The following is a 12693-nucleotide window of genomic DNA, read 5'->3' on the forward strand; positions in this document are numbered from 1 at the left end:
CTTGATGATATCAAAAAAAAAACATTATTCTAAATTTTATGATTTTTCACAAAACATAAGAATTTTGATCTGCAAGTGTATGGATTTCTATATATGGATAACGGGGTACAGGCCCCACTTTTTTGTAGTGGAATCTTGCAATACATTTTGCACTACCTTTCAGACTAGCTAAAGCTATGAAAATTTCTGTATTTATATAGTGTCGATAAACGAGCTTTTCAAAATTAAAAAAAGGCCCAAGACACTAGGGGAGGGGGCTGGGGGCATGTGCTCCACTTTTTTGAGCAGAATCTTGAGATGAATTTTTCACTATCTTCCAGACAAGCTGCAGCTCTGAAACTTTCAGCATTTGTGTAGTCCCCATGAACATGCGTTAAAATTGTTTCAGGTCAGACGACCAGATAGTCCATGGGGCTGAGGCACCTGGGACTATGCCCCACTTTTTTTCTCAAAAAAAATTTTTTTTTTTTAAACTTATTTAAGATAACTTTAAAACTATTGTCTTCGAATTTTTTTTTTAGATTTTCATTTTTAACAACGTTAAACATTTCTTTGATAAAATTGCTTCCCAAATTTTTGTTATTTATATTTGTTCCATTTGGTTTTGATCATTCTATGTTCAATAATCTTTCTTAAAATGTTGTAAGAAACTTAATGTTTATAAGAATTTTGATTTGCATGTATAAGATTAAAAACAGTCTAAAGTAATGATTTTAACAGAATTTTATTTTGTATAATTTAAAATTTGAATTAAAAAAGAATAATATATTTTTCAAATTCTAAAATGGTAACAGCAAGTTGTTAACAGAAACAAAAAACATCCAGTCATTACACTTGTATAGAAGAAATTTGTTACCTATTAAAGTCATCATTAACATTTTTAACATTAACAAATTGAGTATAATTAAACTTTGTGGAAAGGAAACTTTCTTTTTGTCAAAGTAAGATAAAAGAAATCAATCACTGTTTAGTTTTGTATTACCATGGTGATTGCTTAAGTTGCTTTCATTAAATTAATTACTATTGGTTTCTCATTTTTAATTAATCTCAAATTGTTTTTAGTGTTACAGTAAGAATGGATTCATGTGATTTTGGAAAAAAGTTAAATGATACTTGTCATAAACTAAGTTATTGTAGAAAGATTGATTTAAAGCAATTTGATTGCTATAGAGAAGATGCTAGAGAAGAATTTATTTGGAGATCTAGAATAACAGATGATAAAATTTTAACAATCTACCTTCATCATGAAAAGATTTTTGATACACACTTTGAAAAGAAGCACACAAAATGTTGTAATTTATTGGACAAGCATAAATCAAAAAGAAAAGCAATTAAAGGTAAATATTGTTAAAAGAAAAGGCACTAAAATTCGCAGAAGCATTAGGAGAGTTGGATTTTAAAGCATCTGATTGTTGGTTTCATAATTGGAAAGAAAGGTCAGTTAAATTTTGTCAAATCTTGTTCAATTTTAATATAAACAAATAACATGTATCTGTTTTTATTTAATTTATTTAGTTTTTTAAACGTGTAATTAAAATTCAAGTATTCTGTTCCTATTTTTAGGTCAGCAATTTTATTTAAGTCGGGCAATTTTATTTATTTTCAACCCTTTTCTTGATATCTCGAACTCTCGATATCTCGAACTTTTTTTCCGGTCCCTTTAGTGTTCGAGATATCGAGAGTCGACTGTAGTTTATAAAAGTTTGAAAAAAAGCTGATCTGGTTATGCATTATATATTGTAATAAGTACAAATAATTTTCATATTGATAGGTAATTACTAAAATAAAATTGTTCTTTTTATTTCAGGGAGTCATGTAATAACATTAGACATGGCAAAACAATTGAGAATTAATTTTCCAAATGTTGTGCCTGGATATCAACTTTGTCAGAGCTGCTTTGATGCTATAATCAGTAAATTTCATGAACAAGATAATTGTGAACTTTAAGAATCTATTTCATGTGGTACTTCTGAAAAGTCACGAGATGCATTAAATGTTAGTTTGGAAACAATAGGTGTATCCCCCATAAAACTTCATGGCATTCCAAAGCATCAGTGGTAATCTGTTGCTAAAAGTAAAGTTATAAAAACAATGTCAAAGTATGAAGAGCATATTTCAAAAGTATATAATGTTAGGGATGAAGAACTGAAACATAAAATTCCTCATATGAAAATTATTGACAAAAGTAAACGCGATGATCTAGACAAACTAACAGCAGAAATAAAAGAAAAGTTAATTGATTCTGACCAAAAAACTAAAATTCAGTTGTTAACATTTACACCCGAGTCTTGGTCAAGAAATTTTGCTGCAAGATATTTCAACGTCACTATATACCAAATTAAAGAAGCGCGCAAACTAAAGAAAATAAGTGGGATTTTTTCAGTTCCAGGCACTAAGAAAGGAAAAATATTTTCAGAAATAACATTAAATAGAGTTAACAATGTATACCATGATGACGAATTTACTAGACAGATGCCTGGTAAAAAAGATTATGTAAGTATTGGTAGAAAACAACACGTGCAAAATCGCCTTATTTTATGTAATCTTAAAGAACTTTATGCTTCTTTTAAAACTAAATATCCTCAAGAAGTTATTGGATTTTCTAAGTTTTGCAGTTTAAGACCAAAATGGTGTATAACTATTGGAGCATCAGGCACTCATTCTGTTTGTGTATGTACCCTCCATCAAAATGCAATACTCTTGACCAATGCTATATAAAATACAAAATAAAATGTACTTACAAAGATCTGATGACAAAAGTTGTTTGTGATGTAACAAGTAACGAGTGCATGGTTCATTGATGTCTGAACTGTCCAGGTATAGTTTCTTTAAAGAAGTTTCTGGATGCACAACTAATTGACAATGACGAGGAAGTGTCATTCAATCAGGGGCAGAAAACAGACAGAACAACATTGATCAACAACAATGGCAACAACAATGGCAGACAACAACAATGGAAGAATACAAATTGATGTTATCAGAGGCAATAAATAAGTTAACAGCTCATTCTTACATTGCAAAATGTCAAGCAAGATACCTAAAGCAACAAAAGGAAAATTTAGCAAAAGACTGTCATATTGTCTTAGGTGACTTTGCAGAAAACTTTGCTTTTGTGATTCAAGATGAAATCCAAAGTTACAATTGGTGCAAAAGTCAATGCACATTGCACCCCGTTGCCCTCTATTTATTAAACGAAAATGACTAACTTGAAGAAAAATCGTTTTGCTTCATGTCAGAAAATAATGAGCATGACACTGGTTTTGTGTATGAAGTTCAAACACAAATAGTTAACTATTTAAAAGAATATCATCCTAAAATTTCAAAGATTCTTTATTTTTCTGATGGTTGTGCTGCACAGTATAAAAATCACAAAAACCTTTACAATATCTGTCTCCATAAAAATGATTTTGACATTGATGCAGAGTGAACATTTTTTGCTACAAGTCATGGTAAGTCACCATGTGATGGTATTGGTGGCACTGTAAAACGATTAACTACAAAAGCAAGTCTATAAAGGCCCATAAATGACCAAATAATGAATTGTAACAAAATGTTTGACTACTGTACTAACAATATTAAAGGGATTATTTTTTTCAAGATTGAAAAAGAAAGACTGACAGAATTGCGCACAACTTTGAAAACATGTTTTGAGCTAAGTAGAACAATTCCTGGAACTAGCAGCTATCATCAATTTAAACCAGAATCTATAAATACTATTAGCTTTAAACAAACAAGTGAAGATGTTCATATGACAGGCATTTTTTCTTTTTCTGGTATTCAAAGTTCTCAAAATGATCAGCAAATTAACATTGATGCCTTGAAATTGGGTGAATTCATTATGTATAAATATGATGTGTTTGATTGGATTGATATGATCAATGAAATTGATAATATAGAGCAAGATGTTATGGTAATGTTTATGCACCCGCACAGTCCTTTTAATAAACTTTTTTGGCCATCTAGAGTAGATGAGTGTTGGATGCCAATTACCAACATAACTTGTATAATTGATGCACCTGTAATAAAAAATGGACGTTTTTATACTTTGATCGTCGATGCATCTAAGCTAACCTTAACATTATCTTGACTTTCTTTTTTTTGTATTTTATTTTGTAAATAATGAAGTAAAACGGAACAAGTATAAAGCAATAAAAATTTTTGAATACAATATTTTCAAAGTTATCTTAAATTTAAGACATTTATGTGTTTAAAAAAAAAAAAAAAATTTTTTTATGAGAGTGGGGCATGGTCCCAGGTGCCCCAGCCCCATGGACCATCTGGTCGTCTGATCTGAAACAATTTTAACGCATGTTCATCAGGACTACACAAATGCTGAAAGTTTCAGAGCTGCAGCTTGTCTGGAAGATAGTGAAAAATTCATCTAAAGATTCTGCTCAAAATAGTGGGGCACATGCCCCCAGCCCCCTCCCCTAGTTTCTTGGGCTCTTTTTTAATTTTGCTCGTTTATCGACACTATATAAATACAGAAATTTTCACAGCTCTAGCTAGTCTGAAAAGTAGTGCAAAATGTATTGCAAGATTCCGCTACAAAAAAATGGGGCCTGTGCCCCGTTATCCATATATGGAAATCCATATACTTGCAGATCAAAATTCTTATGTTTTGTGAAAAATCATAAAATTTAGAATAATGTGTAAAAAATTTTTTTTTGATATCAAGGCCACGTGGGTTTTTGAGCATCAAAATCAGGTATATAAACAATTGCCTAAATTTATTTAAATTGATAATTACAGGTACTTTTTTTTTTTTTATGGTGCCCCAAGAAGTCTTGTCACAGAACACCGCGGAAGTGCATTTAACCGGGAAGTTCACGCCTCCTTCCTTACCGTGACGCGAAAATTTGTCTATAGCTCGTTTCGAACCTGGATCTCCTGCTTATAAAGCAAGCGCTCTAACCACTGCGCCACGGCTGCACATGCACTTAAAAATATTTTTTTATAATATTGATTATTTCATCGGATTCTTCAACCCTGAAAATAGCCATGTACAAAATTTAAGTCAAAATATCAAATATTTTTAAAGCTATGTGACTTAGAACCTTTAAACAAAGGTCATAATTCTGAGAGGACGAGGGGCCTGGCCAAGATCAGTTGAAAGTAAAATGATCATATTTCAGGATCCTCTTGGAGCTAGAAGCTAATACTTTCAAGAGTTTCTTGTTTTACTAAATACTCTCAACTGTATAAAAATCAGCAAAATCTGAGATGTATGGTCACATTTTTGAAATTTTCTGGCTCAATTGACATGGAATTACCCTATACTCTAAATACATAAAAAAGCAATATATTATATTATTATGTGATATAAAGCTTTTTAAAAATGTAATAATATGATTGGACTGAGCAAAAAACATGTATTATTGATTTAATATATAATAAATGTTTTTTTTACATTGATACTTTATAAATGTAATATTAGTACTTATATCACAAAATCATTGTATAGAAAAATCACATAAATTTTTTAATAATAATTATTATTGGCTTATAAAAACGAATATTTAATATCCTTCAGTACCCCCCGCCCCCTCCCCGCTTCCCGCCCTCCCTCATCTGCTAGTTAAAATAAATTCAGCTCAGTCAGCTTCTCAACACGTTGTCTTTTGAAAACCTTTAAATTCAAAGATTTAACAATTCTACAAACAGATGAATGTGCGCCTCCCACTACCAATTCGTCTATCGGCAACACCTGTCTGTCGAATACATTGTAATACACATTGATTTATTGATTGAATACTCCAATTTTTATTTGCAAAGAATTTACAAACGCGAATTGCACCCCAGTGCTTTTCTAGATAAATAGCATCAACTGCAACCAAATCTTGTTTGCTTTTTCGCATGTTATTCTTAAGTGCAATAAACCATTCAAATATAACATTAATCTTAAATACAATACCATCATTACCATAGCATAAACACCTATATGATGCAACACAGTGTGTAACACTAAAATCTAGCAAAAAGGAACAAAAAATAACATTTCTAACATTTTTGCAATTTAAAAAAACTTCTAAAAATACAGTGCCACTTTTTCTGGCACACCCTGTATATATACATACATATATATTAGGGCAGGTCGAATTACAACTTTTTTTCGATTTCAGTGTTTGGCATTATGGAGATAATTTCTAAACAGTCCAAAAACACATCCTGGAAAATTTTATGAAATTAAAATAGTTTCTTCATGAGCGATTTTAGCTTTGAAGTTGGGTCCTAAGGCTTTCCGCGCAACATTTACTGCGGCATTGTATTATAAATTCACGACCCAACTAATTTATATTTATTTTAACTATTTAATGAAAAACCTATCAAAATAAAATAAATAAAAAGCAAAAGGACTGACAGTTACTTAGAAATAAAGAAAAACAAAATAAAGTACTCTAAGTCAAAAAAAATATATTTTTTTTCTAAGTTAGATATTCATACTTTAACAAAATTCTTTTGTAAATTCTGGTCCGGATTTTATAAAAAAAACGCAAATTTAAAATGTTGAAAATTTGTTTAATGGTTATATCAGGGGTCTAAAACTGTAATCCTGCGGCTCTTTTTTTAAAATTATTTAATGAATATTTATTTTAACTATTTAATGAAAAACCTCTCAACCTTAAATAGATTGCCGACGCCTGGGTTATATAATAGAATATTTGTAAAATAGAAAACTATCTTAATTATTTCAGATAAGTTAAATTTATCCAATAAGTTAAATTTTAATAACGATTATTAAAAACCTTTGAAATAACTGTCAAAATTTTAAATTATATAAAAGATTCCATAAAAAAAATTGCATTCAGATCTTTTTATTTATTAAGAACCACGCGAGGTAATGACTAACTCAAAAATTATTATACATTTTTATTAAAGTTTAATTTTACATGTACAAGTAGCAATAAATTAGTTTTTAAATTAACAAAAAATATCATCATATGTCTCACCGTAATAACGTTTAGACATAAAACTCTTTCTATGCTTTTTGCTTAGAATTTTTGCTAAAATATGCTTATGACGTGCTTCCTTTCCAAAAACAGTACGAGAAGCCATGGAAACAATTTGTACAGATCTCTTAACACTCTGTGAATGTGAAGGAAGACCTGGGAGGTCAACTTTTTCTCCAGATAATAACTTTCCTACTATCTCTTCATCAGTAATATCTTGAGTTGTTGCTGGTTCATCTATGTCTTCATCAAAAATGTTTATGAGCTCATACCATATATGAGCATCAATGTTAATTTCTGGAATTTTATTAATTCTGTTTATAACTTGGCCATCTTTTTTACGATTTCTAATATCAAGTAATCTCTGCATTGCTATTGATCTTATATATATTTCCTCTGACTTTAACATTGATTACAAAATATTCTCAGGAAGTAGGCAAAAAGTATTGAACCTTAAGTTTGCTAAGCAAATATCTTGCACCTCTTTTCCTTGGAGCTTGATTTGGTTAATCATAAAGTATATAATTGATGGAGCTTCGTGTAACTTATTGCTCTTTTGATGGAGGAACCATGTAGGAACATAGACTTGGACAATATAGGTTACCAAAATAATTAATTTAGAATCAGGAACTAGTACTCGGACATATAAAGACATCAACCGTATTGCCAATGTTAACCAACGAGAATGATTAAGGGGACCAATTTTCCAACTTGAATATTTAACACTCATATTTCCAGTGGCAATTGCAATGCAATATTCATATAAAAGCCTCTGGTCACTACTTAAATCATCTAAAATTTCTTTTTCTAAAACAATAATTGGAGACTTAATAACACCAAAATTAACAACTAAATTAAGCTCATTATTGATATTTGCCATTTTACCTAAAGGTCCAGCAAAATGGTTTGGTGAATTAGTTACTCCATCAATTTTTTTAAACAAAGATCTAAAGGGAAGCTCATTTTGATGAAGATTGCAGCCTATAGTCTGAAGTTTTCGTCCTAGTTTTTTCTCTAACTCCACAACCATTCCTGCTTTATGACCTGTGTTTGTGGAAGTATTGTCTGCCAAAACTGCTTTTGGAGTGTTTAAAGAATCATACTCTTCAAGAACTTCGTATAGGCACTGAGCTTGCTTTTTTCCTGTTGCTCCAACAAGAGGTAAAACTTTGTGAGTAAGATACTCCCCACTGTAAAGGTTAGGGAGAAGTTCTTTAGTCACAGTCATGTGATGTTCTTTCTCTGTTGATCTCTTTAACACAACCTCACCATCTTCTCTTTTTATTTCTCTTATAACTAAAGTTTCATTATCAATTTTACCATCAACACCAAGGCAAACAAACTCTCTGTTATTTTCAAAGGATTTTAAGTCTGACAATACTTTAACTGACTTTTTTTGTCTGTCTATTTTGGATTTGTCTAAAACTAAACTTGATATAATTGCTGGATCATTAAACAGTCCTGATAGATCGAGCAAAAGAGCATTTCCTAATGCAGCTCCAATCGAACTTCCTATATCGTTTCTGATCAACTCAATAGCAAACTTTGGAAACTTCCAAAGATTGTAAATTCCTGATGGACTTCTTGCAGGCTCCCATATCTAAAAGAAAAGTTATAAAGTTAATTAACAAAAAAATTTTATATAAAAAAGTGATATGTTAAAAAGAAAGTAAATTTAAAAAATGTAACAATGAACTAAATTTCGATTTATTAGTTAATTACCTCACTTGAGCTAGAAATAACAGATTCTGAATCAGATTCTGATAATACTATTTCTGGAAGTAAATTAAATGTTTCTTGTTGTAATGATTGTTCCATATTTTTATGTTCAGTTTTATGTTTCTTTAAAGATCCTTTTCTAGACATTTCACAATCAACTGAGCCAAGTTGAAATGATCCTTTAGGACCTGACTTATCTCTCTGGTTTTTTAAAATAACCTTTCTTCTACAGGAACCTAAATATTATTTGATAATATTGAGAAATTGCATATGAATTTCATTGTATTAAACTTTATCACTCTAGTAATATACTTGTGTTCATTTTATTTAAAAAAAACTTTTATTTTATTTATCTATTATTAAAAAATAACATAGTACTTTTTTATCTGGACTACATGTGCATAAAATATGAGTATTAGGACAATTATTTTGACTACATTTGATATTTTTATCATTACAAAGTACAACTTTAAGGTCACATATGCAGGAACTGATATCAAAAAGCCTATCCAATTTTTTAGAAGTGTTTTTTTCTGTTAATACTTGGCATTTTCTTCGGTTAATTAACCTGGATATGTTTAGAAGTACTCCAACTTTTTTTTCGACACAATATGTGGACATTAATGGTAGCCGAGTGTTAACTTTTTTCCAAATCATGATTACTTTTTCAGCTATCAGTTTTAGAATTACGCTAAAGCAATAACTTGGATAAGTATTGTTAAGAAAATAAAAATCTTGAATAATCTGTCTGTTTGTGGGTGGTTCTGTATTTGGAAGAGGGTTAGGACTTCCACCAAACTTGCTTTTTGTGCAATTTCGTGTTTTACGCTTGTTTGAAAACATTATTTTTCGTCCACAAAACTTTCTTTTTCCAACACAATTATAACATTTGTTTACTTTGCGTAAGTGCGGCAATCTTTAATTTGTATAAAAATGTAAGTGATAAAGATGGCGTTGCAAAAAAATTTTTAATTAAATATACTAATATTTAAAATCATTTTAGCTCAACTTAAACTTCATTAAAACAAAAAAAATTTTACCAAGCACATTTTTTTCACCTATTAATCAAATCTCTTGTATACAGTCGATTAATGGTTGGCACGGAATGCCAACTGTTAGCCAACTATAGCCAATACTGGATCCGTCAGTTGGACCAACTAAAGCGTGTTTACTGGGTAGCTTCTTCATCGATAAAATCATTTATACAAAATAAAGAACATTCGGAGCTTAAGAAAAAGAATCGAGAAAAGCTACTAAGTTTTTCGTTATAGAAATGCTTTAATGCGTCCATAATAGATTTATTCAGGGGTTGCAGTTTGTGTTTAGTATGGGGCGGTAAAAACTGCTCCTAACAGATACAACTACACCTAAATTCTTAGTGTGGGTATGATGAAGGTCTATAATGAGTAGGACGTGATTTTATTAGCATTGGGCAAGCTGTTTCTGTGAAATGACAAAACCAAGCTGTAAATATGTCTATCTGATTCCACCCTGACAGGTGGTAGTCGAATACGAATCCTAATAAAGCAACCATTCTGAGGCTAGACATTAGCATTCTATCTAGGAAAAATCATAAACGATTATTGATGTGTTGACTGAACGTTACAAAAGCCAGTCTCATCCACATTGAAAATGTGCGCTGTCAAAACAGTGTGAGTGTCCAATAATGTTTCCAATAGATTAAAAACATCTCATCTTCATTTTTTTGTTCATTCGTATTGAAAATGGCTTTAACTACTGCTGTATCTATAAGTTTCCTAGCACTTATTTCGCCTGCGTGACGTCTTAAAAATTGTCTCACCGATATTTATCAGCTGTTTCAGGTAAAATTGAAAATGGACAAGGAAGATTATTCTGCTTTGCAAGTTGAAATGCAATGTGCCTCGTGTCTTGTCAGGTTAACCCAAATAAGGTTTTATCCATAACAAGAAGATATTGTCTTCTCAAGAGCTTCACTCAAACAGATGTTTGTCCTTATTCGCTCCTCTTAACATCACCAATTTTTTTTCTTCTGCTCACAGTATCAAAACAAAGTTTTCGGAAAAACTGGAAATCTTTTTAATGCTGCTAGAAACCCAATATTTTTATTAATTACGATATTTACTGCTTGCTGCATACTTTCCTGGTCCTACTAATGTTCTTTGATATTTTTCTTTGGCATTTTTCTGAAAAAAACAAACAAACGTAAAGAACAATATTAATCATAGTTCTTCAATATAAAACATTCTAAATAAGCTCTTTTCCTGGCATTCCACATTAGGGAACTAAGTAGTTATAACTTACATGTCGTTAAATTAATAAAATGCAATTTTTAAAAGATAAATTAAGTTTACAACTTAATAAAGTAACATTTCTGCTTACCTACCTTATTTAATAAACTTCCCAAATGCACTAAAAAAAATGCAATAAAGTTTGTTTGCATAGATATAAAAAATATTGTGACATCAAATAATACGTTATGCGATATTTTAAGGTTGTGTTTGCACATGAGATTAGGGCCTCGTGATCAAATAACTTAAAACGCAGAAGTAGATGCCTCTAATAATTTCTAAAAAACGCCTGTGTTCCACATTATGTTACTATTCGGCACCTTTACTCTATTATTAAAAAATCGGCACATTTATTACATTATTTAAAAAAGGTTTTTCTTTTATTAATTTTTAATTTTTCTATTATTAAAATTTTTTCTTGTCGGTAAACTTTAACTAGTTGGGCTGCTTATTTTTTTAAATTTATTTCGCTTTCTAAATGCACTTTTTTATTTTAAAAAATAAAGTGCATTATCTGTATTGAACTGGGTGTTCTGGGGTTTCATTTTTTTATATTTGTTTCTTTTTTATATTAGTTTATATTCATTTTTTTATATTAGTTTCGTTTTTTTATATTAGTATCTAAAATGCCAAAAACTAGTTAAAAAAGACAGCAAATAAAGGCAGTGAAGTGATTGCCAATGCAATTTGCAAAAAGTGCCAAAAAAAATAAATAAATAAATACAAACTTGCTAAGAGTTAATCAAAGTTCATAAAAGTTATCACTCAATAAGAGTGATAACTTTTATTTTTTTACTATGGACAACTATCTTTATGTTTCGATATTATTTTTGCTTAATGATAATATACATATTATCGGAAATACTACTTTGCAACTATGTATTTAAATTTTCAATATTGTTTTATTTTATTTTAAAAATATTGAGTCAACTGGGGTAAGAGTAAACAAAAATAAAAGTGAACGGTTAAGTAATTTTGTTTCTTTTGCATTTATTGAAATTTTTGAAAGCTAAAACAAAAAATCTTAAAAAATGCGAGGCGACGTATTATAGAGAATTTTGTGCTCTATCTGAAGGTGCAAAAATTGTTTCAAAAAAGTTATTTTTGCCTTAGGAAACTTTAAAATTCTCATCCTAGGAAAAAAACAAAAAAAAACTTTTTTCAAAAAAATCAACTTCAAAACTCCTAAAACTAAAATTAAGTTTTACTAAACTAAGAAGGTTATTTTGAAGTAATTTTTATGACGATCAAGATTTTCTTTTCAAAATTGAATTTGCTAATTCCAGAAAAAAGTTATAAGCAAAAAACCTATATAAATGTTTTTCGGGGAAGAGTAACCATGCTAATTGGTCATACTTATGCATTAAAATAAGCGCAGCTAATTTAACTAATAGTTGATACTTAATTAATAAATGTAAATAAATATTATAGCTTTTGCTATCTATCTAAAAGTTCTAATTCGTTTTACGAATGTAAGTACGAATCTAATGATTCGTACTTACATTTGTAAAATGCAAACAACTTACACTGAAGAGCAATTGCAACTTGTTGCAAATCAAAGAAGGCGAAGTATCACTCAGTACTCAGTTTCAGAGGCATACAACATACCTAAGGCAACACAACTAAGGCAACAAGCGTGTGCACAACAAAGTCAAATCACATTGTAGAGGTACAACTACCTAAGTACAGCATTTGAATTTGTTCTTGTTTTAGTCTTGCTCAGAGCTTCTTCATGTACCGAGGACAAAATAACA

At 30.0% G+C, this 12693-nt stretch overlaps 1 protein-coding gene across 1 annotated transcript; it reads right to left on the reverse strand.

The window, feature by feature from the left end:
- Positions 1–6853: 6853 nt before the first annotated feature.
- LOC136088732 (uncharacterized) lies at positions 6854–10834 on the reverse strand. The gene is made up of 3 exons (XM_065813248.1): positions 9048–10834; positions 8673–8905; positions 6854–8550 (listed from the first exon to the last, which is right to left on the reverse strand). Exons 2-3 carry the CDS (start codon positions 8814–8816, stop codon positions 7363–7365), a joined length of 1332 nt encoding a protein of 443 aa, XP_065669320.1. The 5' UTR covers positions 8817–8905; positions 9048–10834; the 3' UTR covers positions 6854–7362.
- Positions 10835–12693: the final 1859 nt, after the last annotated feature.

This window comes from Hydra vulgaris, chromosome 12 (assembly GCF_038396675.1).
Source record: "Hydra vulgaris chromosome 12, alternate assembly HydraT2T_AEP".
Lineage (NCBI taxonomy): Eukaryota > Metazoa > Cnidaria > Hydrozoa > Anthoathecata > Hydridae > Hydra > Hydra vulgaris.

Bases quoted from the DNA above. Each gene is read 5' to 3' on its own strand.
- LOC136088732 (XM_065813248.1), bottom strand. From the start codon at position 8,816: ATGTCTAGAAAAGGATCTTTAAAGAAACATAAAACTGAACATAAAAAT. The intron at 8,551-8,672 runs GTAATTAACTAA...CTTTTCTTTTAG, and splicing joins TTATTTCTAGCTCAAGTGAG to ATATGGGAGCCTGCAAGAAG.